The sequence below is a fragment of the Schistocerca americana genome, chromosome 1 (genome assembly GCF_021461395.2).
Source record: "Schistocerca americana isolate TAMUIC-IGC-003095 chromosome 1, iqSchAmer2.1, whole genome shotgun sequence".
NCBI lineage: Eukaryota > Metazoa > Arthropoda > Insecta > Orthoptera > Acrididae > Schistocerca > Schistocerca americana.
In genome coordinates this window covers 592,700,824-592,727,097 of record NC_060119.1, presented here as the reverse complement: position 1 = coordinate 592,727,097, position 26,274 = coordinate 592,700,824, and the positions used below count along the sequence as shown (strand labels likewise).

At 38.2% G+C, this 26,274-nt stretch overlaps 1 protein-coding gene across 2 annotated transcripts in view; it reads right to left on the bottom strand.

Annotated features, from left to right (window-relative positions):
• The window catches only part of LOC124625289 (palmitoyltransferase ZDHHC6), a 127,191-nt gene that overhangs the window by 74,773 nt on the left and 26,144 nt on the right, over window positions 1-26,274 (bottom strand). For both annotated transcript variants that reach the window (XM_047149160.1, XM_047149159.1), the window contains exons 2-4: window positions 10,558-10,739; window positions 10,112-10,196; window positions 5,670-5,833 (exon numbers count right to left, since the gene is read on the bottom strand). In XM_047149160.1, the coding sequence (XP_047005116.1) occupies window positions 5,670-5,833; window positions 10,112-10,196; window positions 10,558-10,739 (431 nt within the window). The remainder of the gene's footprint in view (window positions 1-5,669; window positions 5,834-10,111; window positions 10,197-10,557; window positions 10,740-26,274) is intronic.

The window sequence follows — 26,274 nt, the reverse complement described above, 5'->3', positions numbered from 1 at the left end:
GCTGCACATGTATATTTAAGCCATTAATGTTCCACTGTAATATGGGAGCCATCTATCACCAGGGTTGCACTTTCACCCTCTCTTTCCACCAGGGGGTTCAGTCTGATATCAAGTTCCATTAGCTCTACTGAAGAGTCAAGTGAAATCTCAGATAGTACACGTAGACATCATCAGACTGTTTACTTCCCAACTCTGTTGGTGGTGGATGCTTGGCCTTTGAGTTTTTGCCCCGGGTAGGCTTTGGATTTGATTTGATTTGATTTCTTTATTAATCCGTGAAACAATTTACATTGCATGGATTTAGTCATTGAATAATAAACAACTTAACAGTTTAAATTTGTTTCTTACACAATAGTTGACAGTGAAATTTTCTTATAACCTAATTTACATTTTTCAGTCTTATATAATTATTATTTCTCCATACAGTTTAATACAGAACTTTCAGATTTTAAGTAACCTTTTTCAATTCAAGTACTCCATTACTGTATAGTAACTTTTATTTTGTAAAATTTTTTTTAGTTTTTCTTTGAAGGAGGTGATTGTCTCTATGTCTTTTATGTTTTGCGATAATTTATTATATAATTTGATGGCATTGTACAGTAGACTCTGTTGCATTTTAACTTTATTTTTTCTATCCAGATGCGAATTATTGCAGTTCCTAGTTTCGTAACCATGTACAGAACCATTGTTAACATAGTGTCCAATATTTTTTTTTTAAATGTACATAACATTCTGAAAATATATTCACATGGGACAGTTAAGATTTCCAGCATTTTAAAAAGTTGAAGGCAGTGAGCCATGCTGCCACTCTTGGTCATTATACATACTGCTCTTTTCTGCAATTTGAATATAGCTTCAATATTTTTCCTGTTCACTCCCCAGAATATTATCCCATAACTAATAACAGAATGGATGTACGCAAAGTATACTGATCTAACACATGAAATATCGCATGCTGAAGTAAGAACTCTGAGGGCATAGCTTGCTGTAGAGATTCTGTTACGAAGTATTTTTACATGGTCTTCACACTTCAACTGACTATCAACTTGCATGCCAAGAAATTTTGTGCTTTCCACCCATTGTATGGTTTCATTACCTAACTTCAAGTTATTATAATATGGTTTTTTGTTTATGTAAAAGTTCATAGCACTTGTTTTCTTAATATTAAGCGTGACTTGGTCGATAGCTGCCCACTCATATACACTTTTTAGTGTTTCTTCGGCTTTCTCTCTTAGATCTACATGTGATGTGTCACTATTAGCACATTAGAGTCATCTGCAAACAATATTGTACGCTCATGCTTTATACTTTGTGGGAAATCGTTAATATAAATTAGAAATAGTACTGGACCTAGGACACTACCCTGTGGTATACCTATATTTATATGTTTGAGGTCAGAAATATGTTTTTCAATACAGTTGGAGTTACATGATAAATGTGTTATTTCAGTCATCTGTATTCTATTTTCTAGGTATGACTGGAACCATTTTTTTACAATCCCCCTTATTCCTGGTTCATCTAGCTTAACCAATAGTGTTTTGTGATCCACTGTGTCAAAAGCTTTGGTTAGATCGAGAAATATACCTGTTGTATAGTTTCCTTTATCGAGTGCTTCTGGGATATATTTAGTGAGATATGCTGTTGCTGCTTCTGTGCCTTTCCCTGTTCAGAATCCAAACTGGTCCTTGGCTAGGAGGTTGTGCTTATTTAATTAGCTAATAAGTCTATCTTTCACAATAGTTTCTATTATTTTTGCAAAGCATGAGAGCAGTGAGAGTGGCCTATAATTTACTATATTTCCTGTGTCTCCTTTTTTGAAGAGAGGCAGTACTTTAGCATATTTTAAGTAGTCAGGAAAGTAACCCTGCTTGAATGATAATCAAGATTTACATATGCAGTTTTCACATACAACACTAAAACAAAAAGGACCCTTGAAAACAGGAAAAGAACTGTATAACAAATGGCTCTGAGCACTATGCGACTTAACTTCTAAGGTCATCAGTCGCCTAGAACTTAGAACTAATTAAACCTAACTAACCTAAGGACACCACACACATCCATGCCCGAGGCAGGATTCGAATCTGCGACCGCAGCGGTCGCTCGGTTCCAGACTGCAGCGCCTAGAACCGCACGGCCACTCCGGCCGGCTAACTGTATAACAAACTACCTAAAGAAATTAAGGCAATAACTGGCATGCATAAATTCAAAACTGCAGTGAGTGACTACTTGCTACAGAATTGTTACTATAGTGTTCATGAATTTTTATCTACAATGTAAATATGTGAAAAATGTTAAATAGTTTATACAATTAAGGCCAAAATAAGAAATGTGTACATTAGATGTATCTGTGTATTATATGTGGTCTATTACATATATGTGTGTGTCTGTATAATCAAGGCCAAAAGTATGAAATGTGTGCATGTAAAATTTATTTGTGAAATGTTATGCCCGTATGTTAGAGTTATATTGCAATATACTGAAAACCATACAACAGCTTTTTCTGTTAAACTTTATTGCAAATTATTTGACTTGTCCTATATCATTATGTACCCCTATACAGTGTATGATTCACAGGACCAATAAACATACAATACAATATAATATAAACTAATGGTGGTAACAGGCTCTCTATACAGTCTTTAATTAGAAAAATTGGAACTTCATCTAAACCAGCTGAATTTTTATTTTTCAGTTTGCAAACTACTTTGTACACTTTTTCCTTTGTTGTGGGCAGTAATACCATTGAATGTGGTACACTTTTGTTTAGCTTTGTGATCTGAGGGACTTTTTGCAATTTTTGCATAATTTTGTACCTATACTGCTGAAATAATTATTTACTTGCCAAATATTTTGGATCTTTCATTAGAATCCTGTCTTTTTTTATTTTTATGTTTGACACATTCATTTTTCTGTTGCCGGTTTCCTGTTTTACAATCTTCCAGACTGCTTTGCTTTTGTTTTCAGCACTCAGCACCAGTTTGGAGTTGTGAGCCCTCTTAGCAGCACACAACACTTTCCTGTATGTTTTCCTACACCTTTTATAAAAGAATAGAAAGATGGATTTCTTTGACTGTGTTTGATATAGCTGAGGTACTTCAGTGTTTGAGATGATTTTTTGATACCTTTCGTCACCCATTTGATTTGTTCAGCTGTTGAGAACGGACGTAACACTTTAAGAAAGATCTCTTAAAATTTTTGTTTGAACAGTGTCATGAAGTTCTTGAATTTATCACTTGCATCTACCTCTGAGTATACTGTTTCCTATGTTTCACCTGCTATTTGTTTAGCAAACTCCTGCATTTTTGGTTTGGAAAAATTTCGCCTCAACCGCACCAGTGGTAATGGCAGCATTGGACGATGAACCCCACTGAACTGTAGGTGGAGCAGGGAGCCTCGCAATGTTAGTGACCACAGACTTTTCCAATGTTTTTGGAGGAAGGTAGACTATGAAGTAACTGTAGCAGCACAAGTACACTGACAAATGCAGATACTAGTGATAACACTAGCTATCTCTGATTGTGTAGCAGCATCAGTTTTCTGTACTGGCTGTTTAATAGCTGATGCAAAGAAGGTAGCAAATGTTGCGGGCTTTATGGTCTTATACATGTTCTTGGCCTCACCACAGGGAATCCATCATATGGTTTTAATCTCCCATATCTTCTGTTTTTCAAGGAAGACACAGAAGTCCCTACTCAAAACAGGGTTAGCCCCACTGCAGTTCACACACTATGGAGGAGATGAACATCTGACTACTTCACGGGCAGCCTCACCATACTTGCCACAAGTGGCTTCTCCCTCACATCCAAGTGTGGTGGACTGGGGACGAAGAGCCTCATATAGTTACGTGAAGAAATCCTGCCTTAATATGTTCAGGGAGTTCTGTGCTATTAAAAGTGATGATTAACGAGTTGGATGTAATCACAACACCCTGTGCTCTTAATAATATTCTGCACATTTAAAATGCCTCCTAGGGTCCATTCAACTTTCAGGTCTTCCAAAGAAGATGGGTGTCCACCAGGTCTCTGCAGGTCACAACACCTTTACTGTAGTTAAATGTGGAGTGGAGCTCAGTCTCAATGGCATATTACCCAAGGTTTTTGGCCTTCTGGAGGTTTGTTATTTGTTGAGAATTAGATGATTCCACCAACAGTGTGTCATTTCATAACGACTTAACTGATTTTAAATTACCAGCAATCGCCTCTAACTCTTTTGTATGTAAAAAGGTGATACTTTCTCAAAACCCCCCTCTTTCCACGCAGCCAATAAAAACCTCACTGGCCAGCAGCATGCATTCTGTTACTGAACCCGCTTGAATTCTTTAATATCCCTGAGTCCAGAGGACTGGCTGCACAAGCCCTCTTATTTGATTGGGTATTAGTACCTACCAGCAGCCCACGCATTCTGCTGAGAGGTGGAACAGAAAACTTAGAGGGATCCATAAACAACCAGGGCAATAGAAAGCCCACCTAGACAGAGCACACATGCCTAGGTAAGCCTTATACAACTGAGGTGCAGCAGGTTCCCCAGAGGTTGCCCACTAACGACTGCTCCACCTCATCAGCCACGCACCTCATCAACGTGCAGAATACCTTGAAATTAAGAGGATTTTCATAGAGGTTTTTACCTTCCTCACAATCCAGGTGGTCAAGTCAAGATTCCTGTTCTCTCCGACACACAACGTTCCAAAGTGGTCGCTGAAGCATCCCCAGAGCTTAGGGCAACAGGGGACTGGCGGTGCTTAGCAGTCCCCAGCTCAGGAACTCTGGGCTTGCCAAACCTGTGCCCAGCAAACAAATGCTGAGCCCCTGAGGACAGTCCAACTAACTCTCTTCTGAATTTTATCGGAAAGCCTTCCAAGTACTGCTCTTTGTGGCAGTCAATCTGAAAACAACTGTCAAATTTGAAATCTGGACACATGGGGAGTATGCCTTAGAATGTTGATAGGGTGGGCAGTAATGTATCAAGTGCTGATAATTTGAAAAGTGTAAGATACAATAATGAAGATCGTGAGCTGTTTGTTCTGAAAGTTTAGCCTTGGGCCCAACCAAGACCACAAAGGCTTGTAGTATTCCCAAAAAGAAAATATAGTACTTACGCACTTCATATGTGATAACCACCATTTCCTTTTCTATTTGCAAATAATGTTCCTGAGCCTTATAATTAAGGTTTTGGAAATGAACATTATAAGCTTTTCAGAACCGTCCAGGACCTTTGGGACAGGACGGCCTCAATGCCATGAGGAGAGCACTATTTGTTCTTAATAAATTGCATTAATATTGGTAGCTAGTTGCTGTTTTCACTTTTTGTAAAAATTAACTTGTATCTTTACACAATCATGGTCACACCATTACAATTTTCAACCTATAGCAGTTCATCAAACCTCAGGCTGTGCCTGTTTACAAGCAATGAGGAGCTAATATAAGCATATATATGTTGTTCAAAGCTCTTTGTTTTTCTGATAGAAGACAAGACTTTACACAGGCAGAAAGCAACAAGAGGAAAAATTTCTCTTAATAATAGTGCTCAGTTATTCCACTAATTTAATAAATTGCTTCTGACCACTTACACTGTTACATAATTTCCCACATCTCAAAACTGATACATTTTGAAACTTAAACAAGCATAGAAAAGATCTCATCTGCTTGATAATAGGGGTCCAGTATACTTACCCGATTAAGTGCTCTGTACAAACAGCACGTCAGCTCAATGCTTGCTTGCAAGCAGCCACATACAGCAAAAAATAAAAAGGCAGTAAAATACCCATGGTTACGATGTCCCACACAATTGTTGATCCATGGACAGTGATGATCCATCTTCATCACACAGTGACCACCTGCCAATAACAGAAATTCCAATTGTTTTTCTCTTTAAGGATAGAGAAATAGTCATTTTAAGTTTAAATATCTAAAATATGAAATATTCTTCTTACATTTTTCTTTTATAGTCACAAAGTTGGGAATGACAAAGTAACAACACATAATGAGAAAGATGCTTGGTATAATTGAAAATTAACAGTCATATTACACTACGACTTTGTGGAGTAACTTTGGCAATTAACAATCATACTGACTTCAAAGATTTGTAAGTATTGAATTGCTAGGAAAATTACTTTGGGTTAGGAAGAAATTAATTTAATGCTGAAGAAATAAATTAGAAACATACTTGCTCCAACTTTTTAAAATCAAATAGCTGAGGTGTAATGCACATTTAAAATTTTAAACAATGGAAAATCCAGGATTGAATGTAACAATATTAGGAAAAGGATAATTGCTAGTCACCATATAGCAGAGATGCTAAGTGACAGGCAGGCACAACAAAAAAGACTGTCACACAATAAGCTTTCGGCGAACAAGGCCTTTGTCAAAAATAGACAAGAAACACACACAGTGTGACAGTCTTTTTGTTGTGCCTACCTACAACTCCGCACCTCTGCTATACAGTGAGTAGCAACTATCCTTTTCATTGTTAACATTTAAAATTTAAAAATACAAGTAAGCATCAGCCAGTTTTGACTATCTATATACAACAAAACCGTTTCCATCACAATTACAAATAAACCAAAATTTCTACCACTCAGTCAATAATCTGGTAATGATAAAACTAAAAGATTGTTGTGGTTGGCCATCCTTCTCATCTTGTACGGGAAGTCTCCCCTGACCCGCAGTTCCGCGTGACTTTCCCAAAATTTACCCCTTTTCCTAGACCTCTCCAGTCCTTTTCCTTCACCCTTCTTCCTTCCCCTTCAACCCTTCTGCTTGAAGAAGGAGACACTGGCTCCAAAAGCTTGTCAATCACAACAATCTTGTGTGTGTGTTCTGCCGCCACTTCGCGAGTAGATTTTTATCCATCTAGTTAAATAATTTTATCAGTCAATAATATAGCATCTAGCATGAAACAGAAGATACACTACGGTAGTACAGTCAAAAGATAAAATTTGAGGATTAAAATACAATCACACAATCTGGTGCATTAGGATTAATAAAATAGTAATTCAGAAGCAATACGTGTTCACTAACCTGAATATCTACCGATAGGCACACCTTTATAGATGGGACAAAATCCAAGGAGTATGATGATGCTCAACAACATGTTTATGAGTGCCCTTGCCGATTATAAATGTATGAATTTTGTGAAATGCACAAAGTAACCATTCAGAAGTAATCCTACTGTGATAGTGGTGGTGATGAGAGGTTGGCATCGCTCCACATCATCCCTTCGAATGGTTGGAAGTTAAAATTGACAAAGCATGCTGTTACGAATGATGGAGAGTAATTACATAGAATACAATACTATGAAAATGGATAGTAAGAAAAATGTGTATCTGAGAGGGAAAACACAATGAGTCCTCACCATTATACCTTTGAAAAGTAGCAAGGCCATTAAAAAATAGTTAAAACTGACTGCTCACAAATTACATTAACAACTTTTTAACATCTTGGTTTTATGTTCGTTTGACTACATGTTCATAGTAAAAAAGATCATACCTGAGAAAATACGAGAGGTAAAAATCACACTACTGACTAATTGTGACTGGTTGTTCACTTGATAAAAAACATTCCATAAGAGCAGGCCCCACAAAAGATAAAATTTTGAAAGTTTTACAATAATAGTGTTGTCAGCTACAATTGACGACAAATCTTTGGAAAATCTAAAGGCCAGTCTTTGTTACAAAATAAAATGCATTTAGCTAAAAGACAAGGTTATATTGCACACACTGTATACTGGAGGATCATTTTGTCTAAAAGGGTAGCTGCAGATTGTGGGAAAAGGTCATTTATCAGTTTGGACATCACCACTTCCATCCATCTCTGTGGGTGGAAGAACAAGTATTGTGGTCAAATGCTGTGATTTATTGATTACAGCTTGTTGATCATTATTAGAAAATGCTCTTCTTCGCATACTCACATCTTTTCTTCTCATTAGTAAGATAAAAGCATGAAGGGGACAGGATGATCTTATTCTGTGCTATCCCAACATGCATCTTTGGCTCCTGCATCCCTATGTCACTGCCCCTGATTCCCATTTCACGAGATCCAACAAGTATACTGCTTTCCCTTAGTTCTGAATGTTTACGACAGTGTCTTGAATGTTATGAATCATTCTCTCTTTTGGGTATATTTCCACTGCTGACTAAAGGGCACAGAGGGGTTTGTGACGTTTTCTCAAAATGAAATACAGTTGTCAACTTCACAATTTTATATTGAAATTTAGGAAAAAATTCATCAGTAGAAAATGGTCAAACAGGTATGTAAAGTACTAGAAGCATACTACAAAAAATAATAAATATTGGCTTATAGCACATATAAGCAGATATAAATATCTTCATTAATGAAGCATAATGCCATGACATATCACCAAACATACACACTGTATGCAATAATTACAACCACAGATTTTTTTATAGTGAATTAATCACACATATATAAATGTCAAGTTGATGCACTAGAAGCACTGAACAAATACTTTTTATGTGCTTTTATATAATTAAGGTATACTAAAATAGTTATGCATGTGATAAAAAGCCTCTGCTGCCATTTTCTAATAAATTATATTTTCCTAAGGTTTGTAGAGTTCCACTCATGACAGATTAATCTGTCACAGTGATGACAATTTCATATTGCAAAAATATATACCACCTTACTGCAAAAATACTGCCTATGAATGAAATCATAACTTTGTGATGTGTTAATGACTCTGGTAATAAGAGGACAGGCAGAGCATCCTCACAATGAGAAGACTTGCCTTCCCATATTTTACCGAGAGTAAAGCCACTGCCTTTATTCCTCAGGCTATCAGTCACTTGTATTTCAACAGCCTCCTTTAGAATACAGACCCACAATGAACACAGTCTATCTTCGCAGCTCCATTTGTTCATATTTCATTCAATCCCTTGTAGCAACATAATGTTCCGCAACCACAGATTTTCTCGGTTGCTTGTGTTTGGTGTGTCTCCTGTGCTTCCGGCACATTTCTTTGATTGTCTGCACAGTCTGCTCATGTCTGCCCCACCAACTTGGATGAACTACAGTAGAAACCCAGTTTATGAAACCCCATCACTGTACCTAATAGGGCACAAACTTTCAGAGGCGGACAGAAAAGGCATTTAATGTTACACTGAGCCAAGATACTGCGTACTAAGGATGTATTCAAGGAGAATGGGTACGGAGGGAGACATACGACTTTCAGGCAGAAGGTGCAGTCCGAGAAAATAGAACACAACAATATGGCTAAGACAATGGTGTATCCATCATAAGTTGGCAAAGTGTCGAACAAAACTGACAATTTTGACACAACATGACATTAAATGCTTTCTCTGACAACTTCCAAACACACATGCATTATTCTGTTTGGTAAGGATGACTTGGGGTACCATAAACTGTGTGTGTATCACATTCCATTCAAATATGATAAGGTATAAATTTGGCAGACTGTGCAGACAGAAGATGACAGGTGCCAGGAGCACGGGAGACATACTGAACTCAAGCAACCAACAAAATCTGTGTTTGCAGATCGTACAGCTACAAGGAACTCCATGAGATACGAATAAAATTGAAGTATGAACAAACAGAAGAGCTACAACAGCCTTCATCATTTTGCGACTGTGTTCTAACAGAACCTGTTTACATGCAAGCTGTCTATAGCCTGATCCTTAGAGATAGCAGTTTCACTCTCAGTGAAGCACGGAACCCACTACTCAATCAACTGCAGTCACACTCTTGACTGCGAATGATTTCCGAACCCACCGGGATGACAGAAGCACTAAGGGAGCAGAGTTCACACCCAGCATTCAGTGAGTGCATCCCCTCCACCACACCACCTGACACGATGCTCGGCCCTGCAGTGAGGAAGGGGGTAGGGAGTATTAAGACTATAAAGGATGCACAATGTAGCAAAGCTGCTCATTCTACAGTATCACCTGAAGATGATGACATGGTGCTCTTGTCAAAATAGTGTGTTACGTTAATGTCTGCATTCATTTGGCAGCCGACAGCAATACAAACATTTTACAGTTGTTTACTTTTGTTTCCAACCATGCATTTTAAGAAATGCTCAAGATAAAAACCAGTGCCAAAGAAACTTTCCTGGCTCCCAGCAAAACCCATATACTTACATTTCCCACAATGGTGAGATCTTGGAGCTTTATAACCATGACACACATTACAGAACTGCAGGTATTCCGAATCATCTGGATTCTCCTATCCACCATCAAAAGAGAAAAGAACAAAGTCTTCAGTTACTGCTAGAAATGTACAAAACTAATTAACAACACTGATTCTGAATTTTGAAAGAGTTTTAAGTGACACTAGCTCATGACAAAACAAGGTTGACCCAAAACTGACCTTACTAACACTACTTAATCTGATAAAGATTCAATAATAATAAGTGGTTCAATACATATACCTGGTTACATTTAATGATAATAACTGGTTACATTTGGTCATAAACCTGCATAGTGTGTTTCAGTGCATTTCACCATAACAATATGTGAAGATAATTACATTGAAGTCCCAATTAATTTACATCTACAGTAAAGAAACTGTTGAGTAGATTACTCACTGGTTGCCAGTTTGGTGGTAGGTATCCTGGGCCATCAAAAATGGCATTTAGGAAATTACATATTGTCAATCCACTAAATAGCATGAAAACTGCCAAGTTAATAAAGCCACTAATGGATTCTGCTGGTGGCCACCACATACTGCAGCAGTGTACCATCATGAAAGTAATGATTTTGACAATTCCTGTTTTAATCAGAAAAGTGAATATATTACATCTGAAGAATCATATGTCTTAAATAGTCATAGCTCAGCAATTGTAAAGCAATAAATCAAACAACAAGATTCTTTTCTTAGCACATAAAAGGGTGTATACAACATTCGGGAACACTTTCAATTATTTATTGCACAAGAACTAAACATTGTACATATGTCATACATATTGCATTTTGAAGAGAAACTCTGATTGTTCTATTTTATTTTATTTATTCTTTTTTTTTTAATTACAAACATTTGATATGCGAACCAGGAGTGACCCGGCAGACATTAATACGGTAATCTCGTACGCGCTCCACATTCACTTCACTCACACTGGGACATCCGCTTCTCTTTGCTGGGCACAAGCAACCCGTCGTAACAAATTTCTGTGCCAGAGGTAAATGGTCTCCCTTGTTGGTGGCTTCTTACTGTACATGGTTCTAAACATACGTTCAACAGCTGTAGCACACTTGTTTTTGTCAAACTCCAACATACAGAAAGCTCACTCCGCACCTGAACTCGCCATGTTTGCAACTAGCGCTGACTATCGGCAAACTACCAAACTACGCTTTGGCAGTATACATTTAAAAAACACTTTCAGGGTTTCTCTTCAAAATGACATATGTATGATATCTGTACAGTATTTGGTTCTTATGCAATAAATAATTGGAAGTGTTCCCGGACTTTATGTACACCCTTTATTACAGGATTAAACCTACTGTAAAAACATATCCAGCTTTACATTTGACAAGTTTCGATAATTTATTTTTCCTTTTCACTACTTGTTACTGACTTCTTATATTCAGACTATCTGCTTCAATTTATCACTTCAAACTTTTTGTCGGGTATCAGAATATTACTCAGACTGTCAGAAGAGTTTACTTAGCATCAAGGGACACAGTGGATAATGGGCTTATTTCACGTTACAAATTGTTTGTAAAATTACAAGCCAAGTCATCAGATCATCAAAAAGTATCCTATTCAAGAAAAAAATAAGCTCCCCTGGCAACAAGTAAGACCTATTTGGAACAGTGCACAACAATGGGACAGGAAAAATTAGTGAGGAAATGAGGTAAACAATGAAGTGATCAATGATAGTTCCCAAAATTGCAGATACTTTTAATGACTTTTTTCTGTGTGTAGGAGACAAATTAAGCCTGACAACATATTTTTTAGGTAGCCTACAGTTTCAGCGTTCCAAAAGTTTGATAAAATTCAACTATTTGCTACATCTCCAAAATAAGTTTTCAACTCTCTTAAAACTAAACGCTTAGCCTAGTGATTACATTGTAATTAGTGGTAAAATAAAATCAGTTCAGCTGAATGCTGTAATGTTTTAATTTACTTAAATAATGAATCTTTTCAAAGCAACATCTTCCCAAACACATTTAAATATGCCATTATCAAGTCACTTCACAAACAAGGTGATAAAACATTGATAAAGACTTACTGATTCATCTCATGAGAGAAAGAAAATACAGTGCACAACAGAACTTATAAAACTACCACTTTAAAAAAAATAAAGTAGCAAATAATTTGGATTTCAAACATGATTGTGAACTGAATTGGCTGTGTAGATGATATACTAGAATCAATTAACCAAAATTTATAAGATTGAGAGTATTCGTTTATTTGTGTATTGTTTCGGATCGTGTGAATCATGATGTCTCATCATAGCCAAGATACAATCATACAGAGTACCTCTGAACATATATGTAATTAGCTCAATGAACATTTGACTGACAGGACTTGGTAAGTTATAGCAGATGGGCACTGTTCTACTGCAGATAGACTTGCGCAAAAATTCCACATGGTGAAATGAATTGCAGCTCGCTTTAAATGGGAATACATGTGACATAATGCCTACAACAAAGAGAAAGAACCAAATAACATCAGACTAGAAGCTTAGTGGAGAATATCTTCAACACAACACACTGTACAAGTATTTAGGAGAAATACTAGGATGCGATATGAAATGGGACAGTTACAGAAAATCGGTATTCAGTCAGGAAGGCAAATGAAAAACTTCAATTTGTTGGAAAGATTCTGGAAAAATGCAACATGTCTGTAAAACAAATCACCTACAAGATGCTACTGTGACCAAATCTAGAGTACTGTTGCTGTGTTGAGGGTCCTTTTCAAGTAGGCATGACGACGGGCATCAAACAAATTCTGAGACATTCGGCTAGGATACACCACAGGTTGGCAGAGTCAATATGAAAGTGCAACAGTAATGCTAAGGGAACTTAAATGGAAATCTTTGATGAAAAATTGTGAAGCCACAATGCATTAATTTCGACAATTCATATTCAAAGAAGACTGCATGACTATGCTGACACCACCTTATATCATATGTAGCTGTCATGAGAATAAGAGAGATTTTAGGGTCTATACAGAGGCCTATATAGCCACTTTTCCCTCGCTCAATATGCAAATGGACAAAACAGAAAATAAAAAATACAATGTACCATCCACCGTGCAAAAGACAGTACCTTGCAGAGTGTACAAGTAGATACAGATGTAACGTTTTAGATATTATGGAATAATAGGCATATCAGTTTCATTTTGTCTTATATGCATGGGAGAAAACAAAATGCTTCAGTTCCATGTTGTTCATGTTGAAATATGCACTCAGAATGTGAACCAATCAGACACAGGTTGGACTGGGTTGAAATGGGGGAGGAGATTAAAAGGTGAGGTTATCGGTCTCATCAGATTAGGGAAGGATGGGGAAGAAATGCAGCCATGCCCTTTCAAAGGAACCATCCTGACACTTGGCTGGAGTGACCTAAATCAGGATGGCCACATGCAGGTTTGAATGTTGTAATCTGGAAAGCGAATCAAACGCGGCACACCACAGAGTTCTATTTTGGATCCTCTGTTGTTTCTCATATATGTAAAAAATTTCATTTGCATTGTCAGAAGGTGCAAATTTTGTCCTTTTTACAGTTAATACAAGCATAGGAATAAAAACTAGTAGCAGTTTTCTTACTGAAAATTAGTTAATAAGATATCTGATGAGACTCAGTATACATAATTCAGAGCTTCTTAAACTTCAAGAGGTATAAGGATAGTCTACTATTATCAATGAATAATTTGAAGTAGAAAGAGTTACATTATGTGGAAAATCCATATCCTACTATTAATATAAAGTCTTAGGTCAGTCACATTTTCAGTATGCACGATTCCTGAGATAGGTGATATAGAACATTTATTGGGGAAGTTGGACTTACGGTGGTAGAGTTTTTAGCATACTGAAGCATTAAAAAAAATTATACTGGTTGCTTGTTCTAGAATATCCAGCAGAGCCATCTTAATAACAGAATTTCGTACCTTGAAAAATGCTTTACAACATATACATCATCATTTCTCTTTCCAAAAAAAAAAAAAAAAAAAACCACACCTGTGTTATATAAGTATGTTACAATGTCACACTAGGATCAAATACAATCTCCCTAAATAAATCAATAAATTAACATTAACACAGAAAGGACTAATACACAAGGCTACATAAGACCTCAACAATCTGTCAGAGCATATTAAATGTCACATTGGCGATATGGTTGTCTGCAACTGAATTTAAAATTTTTTTGCATTACTACTCTTTCTCCACTGAAAAGATGGTTCACAAAAATTCTTAAAACTGTAGTGAAAGAATTTGGATTAATCAGATTTAACAATGGGGTTATTAGTCACTCATTTCCTAGTAACACTAATAGCTGTATAAGAGATTGCATGTCAGTATAAGAATGGCCTGTGAGCCACCCCTTCCCCTTTCTCCCAGAACAGAATCTTGTTGCAGAGGGCACGATCTCCCCATGTTGTCAACAAGGAAGGGTCACTGTAAGGGATAAGGAAAAATTAAGAGAGACATTACATGTGGTTTTTCTGATTTCTGGAGGAAAAAGGCAATTTATGGCATTAAATGGTGGTGCTCTACCTATGTAACAAATTATTGAAATACGAATATGGTAAATGAAGAGACATGATTAAATAAAAAGTACAGTAAAGAAAAAATGAAGAAGATGGTAATGAACATATGAAATACACTAGGATTGAAAGCCTTCAGGGATACAGGGTTCTCAAGTTGTATCTATTGAGAAATTCAATTTTCCTAACAAGGAAATTAGACTTGTGATAATAACTGCTTTCTTGTAGTTATTTTAATGGTACTGTAACTACCAATTTTGTGTGTGCGCACACCACTTCACAGTTCGTGTGTAAAGTTTGTGCTCGATTTGGTCACTAGAGGCCATATGGCCTGCTAATACGACAGCAGTGCTTACGCAGCTTGCCAGTCATGCCCCCTGTTGGATCTAATGTCCATATAGGCTGGAGCGCAAGGCTCCTCTGGCCACTTGTGTATTGATAATTGTATTGTACCTTGTCTTCCATGTGCTTGTACTGTTTGAGCAATAGTTTAGAGTGTTCTTGGGTCAGAACACTTTTTTGGCGATGAGAATGAGATTCAGCTCCACGTTTCACTTCCGTCATTGGTTCTTTGAGTTTAATTCCTGGAGAGGCAGTGCTTAAATCACTTTTTGAGCAACAGCAGGTGCTGACATTTGCTATTTCCAGTTTAACAACTACATTGGCAAAACCTGCGGCCCCATCAACAACATATCCACTGCTGTTTCCTCCAAACAATGATGCACCAGAAGACTGGGATGCTTACAAAAAACACATGCGGCAACATTTCCAGGTATCTTGGGTGACAGACATAAACCTGTGCAAGGTCCTTTTCTTGTAGTAAATTTCATCTTGCATTATCAGTTGTTGTCAGCTCACTTCCTTACAAAAACCTTCAATTCTTTCTTTCAGTCAGCTGTGTGAGCTACTACTTTCCACCTATCACTGTAAACATACTCTCATTATTGCTACTCATGTGGAGTTTTACCTCTCCCAAAAACAGCCAAAACAGTCATACAGGCCATGGGCAGCAGAACTACGTGGTCTTAGACATCGTCATAACTTTGTGACAAATGCAAATCATAGGTTTTGCTCCTGATAGGGAAGTTCGAGAGCAAGCTCTACAGTGTGAAAATTCTACACTTGCAGGTGTATTGAACATAGATCAGTCATTTGAAGTTTCACAGGCTGCAAGTAGTCAGACAGAAGTCTGGTCCAAAGTTTCACAAATCAGTTCCTCTCACCCCCTCCCAGACTTCAGTCAGTTTGAAATGGAACAGACACTATTGCAACAGTCCAGCAGACATCTCGGTATCGTACATGTAATCATCGTCTACAATAACAGCAGTCCACATTACAACAACAACAGTCACATGTACAACAGCAACAGTCACATGTACAACAGCAACAGTCACATGCTCTGCTGGTCTCATGCCCGCACTGCTTCATTCAACATGAATGGACCACGTGTCTCAAGCACTGCGCAATGTGTAATAGGTGCCATAAGAAAGGTCACTTTGCTTCTGTATGTAACTCCTTTCCAAACCTGAGTGAGGATGAAATGAACATGAATGTGCTCGGTGAGTCAGCAGTGACAGTATCATAACACAAGTTATACACTGAAATGCATGTGTTTAACAAACCGTTCAAATGCAGGTGGACACAAGTGGAACAGCAATGAAATCTCAGATTTACGTAGATTTGGGTTCTGTCCCTCTGACTCCAGTGTCACACAAGCTGGTGAGTTAACACAAGCAACAGATTCCCATTCTTGGACAGTTTTCTGAACCTGTGACTTACAAGGCTGTGGTTCATTCACTAACATTCCTATTTGCTGACAATGCTTACACTGAAAATCTGTTTGGTTTGGATGCTTTTAAGCTGTTTGGATTCTCCATCAATGATGAAATGCATGTGGTTTTTGATAAAGTTCCATATCAACAGTAAGGTGCTCTCTGTGCCAAATTTGCCTCTCTGTTTTCTCTGGGACTGGGTTGTGCAACAGAATTTCAGACCTGTATTACTATGAAACAGTTTGTCTGCCCCTGTTTTTCCTGGGCCCGCATGGTGCCAGTAACTTTACGGGATCAACCAGATGCAGAATTAGATCAATCTTCAATCCCTTGATGTTATTCAACCTATTTCCTCCAGTGAATGGTCAACACAAAGGTGACAGTAAAAAACCTACCAGTAAATTATGCCTCTGAGGTGGATTTTAAAATCTATTACTGTACAGTCAATGATTGAGACCAGTCCTTTGTATTGCCCTGATGAGCTGTTAGCAAAATTATTGGGATGGGGTAGGGGGGGGGGGGGGGGGGGGGCATTATTGTTCAAAGACTGACTTGGCACATGCATATCTACGGCTGCTGGTAGATGAGAAATCTAAATGCCATCTAGTTATCAATGCCCCATTTAGGTTTTATCCATGCCGGCATTTGTCTTTCGGTGAGGCATGAGCACCAGCAGTTTTTTAGTTTCTCTCTCTCTCTCTCTCTCTCTCTCTCTCTCTCTCTCTCTCTCTCCTGCATCAACTATTAAGATGACACAGAATTGTCTGGTGACTTTAAAGAGGATCATCTGCAAAACCTTTGTGCTCTATTTCCTGTTTTACAGTGTGCGGGGTTAAAGTACAATTTTAACAAGAGAGCTTTCTCAATCATCAATTATTTATTTGCATTTTGAAGTGTCACATACTGGCATTAAACCACTGTGCCACCATACTGAATCTATTGATGCGTTGCCACACCCCATGTTCACCATGAAATTACAGGCAAAATGGATGCCAGTAGTAATCTAGATTACGCATGGCCAAAGCCTTTGCGACATCCACATGGCTGCGAGGAGGGTGTCACGATGCATCGACCAGATATGACCTCGTGTGGGCGGCTGCACACTGCGTGCACCTCCACCATCTCGTGCCTTCATCTGCCGAACCATCTCGTACATCATGGCTAGCACCCTCGCCTTCACTGCCACTGCCAATGTTTTCAAAACTGTCTCTTCTGCTGTGGGTGCCTTCTTCAGCTGTCAGGGGCCATGTTGGGAACCCGGCTACACTGTTGCAGCCAATGCTTCCATCTCTACCACCTCCAGCACAGTTGGTGCCACCAGTTCTGCTACCATCTCCTTCCCTGTGTCTGGACTCTGATGTGGATATGGAAGCTGCACCAGCATTGCCTGTCCTCCTATATGGCCTCTCACAGGTAGGTACGCACTGCACACCAGTCCGCACTTGTGCCACATATGACCCTATGCACCGGTGGTGTCTAATCACATGACTCAACAACCTACGTCGACCGCAGAAGAATGGATGTGAGCGCAGTGCTCACTTCTTCATAAAGGAAGAAGAGTGCTGGAACTACCAGTTTTGTGTGCGCACCGCTTCATAATTCAGGCATGAAGTTTGTGCTCAATTCATCTGCCAGAGGCCACCCGGCTTGCTAACACAACAGCAGTTGCGTGAGCAGCCTGGTGGCTGCAACACCTATTGGAAGTAATGTCAATATATGCTGGAACACAAGGTTCCACCGGCCAATTGGGTATCGCTAATTGTGTTGGTCCTAGTCTTCCATGTGTGGGTACTGTTCAACCATTAAATCATAGTGTTCTTGGGTTAGAATAAACACTGTTTGCATTAGTCATCCATCAGAATCTGTGGTAAGGATTGTTTTAACTGTGTGCCACGGCTTTCATACATCTAGGCATTCAACAATATTTGAATTGTTGAAATTTTTATGCAGCGACACCTGATCTGGTATCTAGTAGGAAGATATATCCACATGCGAGCTTAAAATGTACAGCATGAATATGATACAGGAAAATCAACTTTCCTTGGGAAGTGCTATAGAATAAATTCTTTTATTTAGTGTTATCTTATCATCCTGAGTATGTTGAGATAGGTGCTTATTTGCCACACCTCTTCCAATTTATGCAGAACCTGGCAACATAGGTACTACATCCTTACACCAGCTCCAGGGGATCGAAGCATCAACAGTTCCATCTGACAAACTGCCTCAGTTACTTCATCAATGTGACCATTACTTAGGATGCCAATGTTGCTCAATTCCAAATGTGTTCCCTATTCTGTAAAGGTTATATAGGAGACTGCTGAGAATCACAGTATTGAAGAGATTCTTGGATGGAGCAAGTTTTGATATGGATGAAAAATCAAAGTAGAACTATCAATTCCACTACACAAATGCCTACATTCACTTGGTAGAGAGTAGTGTTTGAAGAAATTCTTATTGAAATATGGATACCAACTGTTTATCCACCTTTGGAACCATATGCCTATATCTTGCAGAAGCATCAAATTTTTGCAGTACAGAGAAGAATCAATAGTGGTAAATTCCTGTAACTGTCATTCTTAATGGCATGCTTGAGATCCAGTCACGTGGCAGGAGAGAGGATGTGCTATGGTGAGACTAACGTTGTCATGAGCAGAGCTTGAGTGCCCAGGGCCTAAGAGGGCTCTTTGTAAACACCAGTAAAACATAACATAGCTGACCACCATTCTATAAATGATCTCTAAATAACCAAATGTTAGTATGTGGAAGAAGACTGAATAACAAAAGTATTTTGGCATTTTATTTATTTCAGGCCCACTATTAATTAGAAGTTGCTGAAACACTATTTTCAATGGAGTATAACCTACCTCCACCAGAAGGCTGTCTATTGGGTTCATATACAAAAGCTGTTGTTGTGATCCAGATCCCACTGTGATATACAGCACTTAATAATACTAGTGCATATGGCTTAGTGGACCTATAATGATGCTCCCATAACAGTAGTCAAGTTAAGGTACATGATACACAGAATTTTTGGAGACTTCATTTCCTCCCAGAAGATATTTCCAAAGTAATATAAATTTCTGTATACACGTAGCCTTTGTCTACTTGATGTGTGACACTCACACCAGTTTACTAATGAGTAGTAAGAACAGGAACTGGGCACAGTTAACAACTGTTAATGTTTGGTGATATAAGTACAATTTGCAATGTGGATGAAAAGGGCTAAGTTTGCAAAAGGGTACAACATGTGATTTCATCAATGAAATACAACAACCATGCATTAACCTATGTCTGTGTTCCACGTAAAGGCATCTGGAGATATCTGTTGGACCGGCCAGGAGCGGAACTGTACTAGAAGCAAAGATCTCGTCAACATATACTGCCAATAAACATTAGTGTCTGTGGCAGTTATAATTCCATTTACTGCAATGGCTAAAAGGGTGGTATTTAAAACAGCCAACTGCAGTATTCCATTTTCTTGTTCACATGTTACTAGAAGTCGATCCAACACTAAGACAAAAGACTTAATTTGCATAGAAGGGCAATTAAGCTAATCAGTTAATAATTTCCTAACTGTGAAGTTTCTGTCAGTTTCATAATTTGTATTGTTACACTTTATTTCTTCTGGGTTAGCAAAATTCCTTTTTGGCATATCTTGTTGAATGTTGTTAGTATGCCTGATTTCCCACTATTAGTGATGTGATGGCAACATATTCTGTCAGGTATTGAGGAGGCATCTCTCACTGTGCTACTGCACCATTAAATTCCTCATCAGTAATATGGGTGTTGTATGTTTAATGCTTCATGGAGTGGAAGGAGAGAGTATTATATTCTCCAAAAGTATGATGTACGAGTGCTGGAGACACTGGAAGATATCAGAGGCAAATTCAGACTCTGGCCACACTTTGTTGCTAATGAACTGCAGATTAAAACTGAACAAATTGCAGAAAAGTACGAAATTAAAAGGATAGGACATTGTAAATTAAAAGAATCAGCAGTTGCCAAGAGATTTAAAAGTCAGCATCATGCAATGATTGACTGAATGAGGGGAAATGAATGCAATAAAAGACTAAGAGGTAGCTTTGATAGATGAAATACATAGTCAGCCAAAGGTCAAACAGACACAAAGACAAGGCTTAGCAGAAATACTTGGATAACACATGTAAGGCTGAATTCAATTCACAGAATGAGAAAATACAAAAATACCACAAACGAAATAAACAAAAGGGAAATAAGATGTCTAAAAAATTAGACTGACAGAAAGTACAAAAGGTACAAAGCAGGAATGGGTCGACGAGATACAGATAGCTGCAGAAACATTAATAACTATGGGAAGGTAGGATGTCGCCCATATATAAATTTAAAGAACTTTGGAGGAAAGAGAAGAAGCTGTATGAATATTAGGAGCTAATACGGCAAACCAGTACTAAGAAAAGAAGGAATGACTAAAGTGGAAAGAATATATAGGCGTAGAAGGGCCATACAAATCAAACTAACTCTAAGACCCTCTTATGGAAAAGGAAGTAAATAAAAGTGGGATGGGAAATATGATACCACAAGAATTATTTGACAAAGACTTAAGTGGAAATAAGGCATGAAGTAGATGACATTCTCTCAGAATTATTAAGATCCTTGACAGAACATACCCTGATAAAATTATTACACTTTGTATGCAAGATATATGTTGTTGTTGTGGTCTTCAGTCCTGAGACTTGTTTGATGCAGCTCTCCATGCTACTCTATCCTGTGCAAGCTTCTTCATCTCCCAGTACCTACTGCAACCTACATCCTTCTGAATCTGCTTAGTGTATTCATCTCTTGGTCTCCCTCTACGATTTTTACCCTCCACGGTGCCCTCCAATGCTAAATTTGTGATCCCTCAATGCCTCAAAACATGTCCTACCAACCGATCCCTTCTTCTAGTCAAGTTGTGCCACAAACTTCTCTTCTCCCCAATCCTATTCAATACCTCCTCATTAGTTACATGATCTACCCACCTTATCTTCAGCATTCTTCTGTAGCACCACATTTCGAAAGCTTCTATTCTCTTCTTGTCCAAACTAGTTATCGTCCATGTTTCACTTCCATACATGGCTACACTCCATACAAATACTTTCAGAAACGACTTCCTGACACTTAAATCTATACTCGATGTTAACAAATTTCTCTTCTTCAGAAACGCTTTCCATGCCATTGCCAGTCTACATTTTATATCCTCTCTACTTCGACCATCATCGGTTATTTTACTCCCTAAATAGCAAAACTCCTTTACTACTTTAAGTGTCTCATTTCCTAATCTAATTCCCTCAGCATCACCCAACTTAATTTGACTACATTCCATTATCCTCGTTTTGCTTTTGTTGATGTTCATCTTATATCCTCCTTTCAAGACACTGTCCATTCCGTTCAACTGCTCTTCCAAGTCCTTTGCTGTCTCTGACAGAATTACAATGTCATCGGCGAACCTCAAAGTTTTTATTTCTTCTCCATGGATTTTAATACCTACTCTGAATTTTTCTTTTACTGCTTGCTCAATATACAGATTTAATAACACCAGGGATAGGCTACTACCCTGTCTCACTCTCTTCCCAACCACTGCTTCCCTTTCATACCCCTCGACTCGTATGACTGCCATCTGCTTTCTGTACAAATTGTAAATAGCCTTTCGCTCCTTGTATTTTACCCCTGCCACCTTCAGAATTTGAAAGAGAGTATTCCAGTTAACATTGTCAAAAGCTTTCTCTAAGTCTACAAATGCTAGAAACGTAGGTTTGCCTTTTCTTAATCTTTCTTCTAAGATAAGTCGTAAGGTCAGTATTGCCTCACGTGTTCCAACATTTCTACGGAATCCAAACTGATCTTCCCCGAGGTCAGCTTCTACCAGTTTTTCCATTCATCTGTAAAGAATCCGCGTTAGTATTTTGCAGCTGTGACTTATTAAACTAATAGTTCGGTAATTTTCACATCTCTCAACACCTGCTTTCTTTGGGATTGGAATTATTATATTCTTCTTGAAGTCTGAGGGTATTTCGCCTGTCTCATATATCGTGCTCACCAGATGGTAGAGTTTTGTCAGGACTGGCTCTCCCAAGGCCGTCAGTAGTTCTAATGGAATGTTGTCTACTCCCGGGGGCTTGTTTCAACTCAGGTCTTTCAGTGCTCTGTCAAACTCTTCACGCAGTATCTTATCTCCAATTTCATCTTCATCTACATCCTCTTCCATTTCCGTAATATTGTCCTCAAGTACATCGCCCTTGTATAAACCCTCTATATACTCCTTCCACCTTTCTGCCTTCCCTTCTTTGCTTAGAACTGGGTTGCCATCTGAGCTCTTGATATTCATACAAGTGGTTCTCTTCTCTCCAAAGGTCTCTCTAATTTTCCTGTAGGCAGTACCTATCTTACCCCTAGTGAGACAAGCCTCTACATCCTTACATTTGTCCTCTAGCCATCCCTGCTTAGCCATTTTGCACTTCCTGTCGATATCATTTTTGAGACGTTTGTATTCCTTTTTGCCTGCTTCATTTACTGCATTTTTATATTTTCTCCTTTCATCAATTAAATTCAATATTTCTTCTGTTACCCAAGGATTTCTATTAGCCCTCATCTTTTTACCTACTTGATCGTCTGCTGCCTTCACTACTTCATCCCTCAGAGCTACCCATTCTTCTTCTACTGTATTTCTTTCCCCCATTCCTGTCAATTGTTCCCTTATGCTCTCCCTGAAACACTCTACAACCTCTGGTTCTTTCAGTTTATCCAGGTCCCATCTCCTTAAATTCCCATCTTTTTGCAGTTTCTTCAGTTTCAATCTGCAGTTCATAACCAATAGATTGTGGTCAGAATCCACATCCGCCCCAGGAAATGTCTTACAATTTAAAACCTGGTTCCTAAATCTCTGTCTTACCATTATATAATCTATCTGATACCTTTTAGTATCTCCAGGATTCTTCCAGGTGTACAATCTTCTTTTATGATTCTTGAACCAAGTGTTAGCTATGATTAAGTTATGCTCTGTGCAAAATTCTACAAGGCGGCTTCCTCTCTCATTCCTTCCCCCCAATCCATATTCACCTACTATGTTCCCTTCTCTCCCTTTTCCTACTGACGAATTCCAGTCACCCATGACTATTAAATTTTCGTCTCCCTTCACTACCTGAATAATTTCTTTTATCTCATCATACATTTCATCTATTTCTTCATCATCTGCAGAGCTAGTTGGCATATAAACTTGTACTACTGTAGTAGGCATGGGCTTTGTGTCTATCTTGGCCACAATAATGCGTTCACTATGCTGTTTGTAGTAGCTAACCCGCACTCCTATTTTTTTATTCATTATTAAACCTACTCCTGCATTACCCCTATTTGATTTTGTATTTATAACCCTGTAATCACCTGACCAAAAGTCTTGTTCCTCCTGCCACCGAACTTCACTAATTCCCACTATATCTAACTTTAACCTATCCATTTCCCTTTTTAAATTTTCTAACCTACCTGCCCGATTAAGGGATCTGACATTCCACGCTCCGATCCGTAGAATGCCAGTTTTCTTTCTCCTGATAATGACGTTCTCTTGAGTAGTCCCCGCCCGGAGATCCGAATGGGGGACTATTTTACCTCCGGAATATTTTACCCAAGAGGACGCCATCATCATTTAATCATACAGTAAAGCTGCATGTCCTCGGGAAAAATTACGGCTGTAGTTTCCCCTTGCTTTCAGCCGTTCGCAGTACCAGCACAGCAAGGCCATTTTGGTTACTGTTACAAGGCCAGATCAGTCAATCATCCAGACTGTTGCCCCTGCAACTACTGAAAAGGCGGCTGCCCCTCTTCAGGAACCACATGTTTGTCTGGCCTCTCAACAGATACCCCTCCGTTGTGGTTGCACCTACGGTACGGCCATCTGTATCGCTGAGGCACGCAAGCCTCCCAACCAATGGCAAGGTCCATGGTTCATGGGAGGGGCAAGATATATGAGGCAGTCAAAACAATCACAGACTTAGATTACAATTTTTTTATAGCAAAATGGAAAGACAAAGAGGCCAACTTCGATGAATATCAGTTTGGGTTCTTAAAAAATGTATGAACAGACAAGGCAGGACTGATCCTACAATTTATCTTAGACAACTGAAGAAAGATAAACCCACTTTTATAGCATTTGTATATTTAGAGAGAGTTGTTGACAATGTTGATTGTAATACACTATTTGAAATTCTTAAGGTAGCAAGGATAAATTTCAGAGAGTGAAAGGTTATCTACAACTTATATAGAAACCACACTGCATTTATAAGCATCAAAGGATCTAAAACGAAATTCAAAATTGAGGCAGGAGTGAGACAGGATTGTAGCCTATATTCAGTGTTATTCCATATGTACACTGCACAAGCAGTAACTGAAACCAAGGAGAAATTTAAAAAATAATAATAAGTTTATGAGAATATTTAAAAATTTTGAGGTTTGTCGGTGATACTGCAATTGTATCAGATACGTCAAAAGACTTGGAAGAACTATTGAGCTAACAGGACTGCAAGATGCACATCAACTAAAGGAAAGTAAGGGTAATGGTTGTAGTCATATTAAGTCACGTAATACTCAGGGAATTAAATTAGGGAATGAGACACTAAAAGTATATGAAATTTGCAATTTGGGCAGAAAAATAACTGACAATGGTCACATTAGAAAGAACATGGAATGCAGACTGACAATAGCAATAAAAGCATTTGTGAAAAAGAAATTTGCTAACTCCAAATAAAAATTGGAAGATAGGAATTACTTCCTGAAGGCACGTGTCTCGTGTAGCCTTTTACTGAAATGAAATTTGGATAATAAACAGTTCCGACAAGAAGAAAATGGACCTTGCAATGTGGGTTACAGATGAATGCTGAAGATTAGAAGGGGAAACTGAATAACTACTGGAGGTATCAATTTGGTACTAGAGGGATGTGCGTTAGCTAAAACAGGAGAGGTGACCATGACTTGACTACAGCAAGTAGGTTCGAATGGTGCAGATTGCAGCAGTTATGCAGAGAAGAAACAGTTTCCATGGGAAAGATTAACATTGGAGAGCTGCACCAAACTAGGTAATAGACTAAAGACTATTAACAACTATACATTTTATGCTGAGTATGAAAGACTTCATTGCTGGTAATTATAGCCATTTTGGCTGGAAAGGCATGTCAACTTATGCACTTCAACTTTTCACACACTTAAGCAGGCAGTGTATGTGCAGTCACTGAAGCAACATGTATTCCAAACAGTACTTTTTCTGTTGTTTTGTAAGATACTGTGCTCTTGCCATTATCCATTTGAATTTGCTGACCTTTATGACATGTTTTTAAGGTTGTTTTCAGTAAGCTGCAGAAGTTTTACCAGGAAGCCCTTACACATCCTCCTTACAGTCTTGATATCTCCCCACACAATTTCCATATTCTTGGTTAGATTAGATTAGATTAGATTTACTTTCATTCCAATTGATCCGTAGTGAGGAGGTCCTCCAGGATGTGGAACATGTCAGAAAAACAACAATACATGACAAATATTTACAACTAAAACAAATAAGCTAATCTACCATTCCACAGGTCCCAAGTGGAATAATCGTCATTTTTTAATTAACACTAAGAGTCATTTTACAAATACTAATGCACTGAATTTAAAAAAAAAAAAGTTTATTTATTTATAAGGTAATAAACATGTAATACAACTACTGTAATACTTATTTACAATGAACCCATTACTGCACTGAAATGGTGCAGAAGTTAGATTATACTTACACACACACACACACACACACACACACACACACACACACAAATTTTCACTGA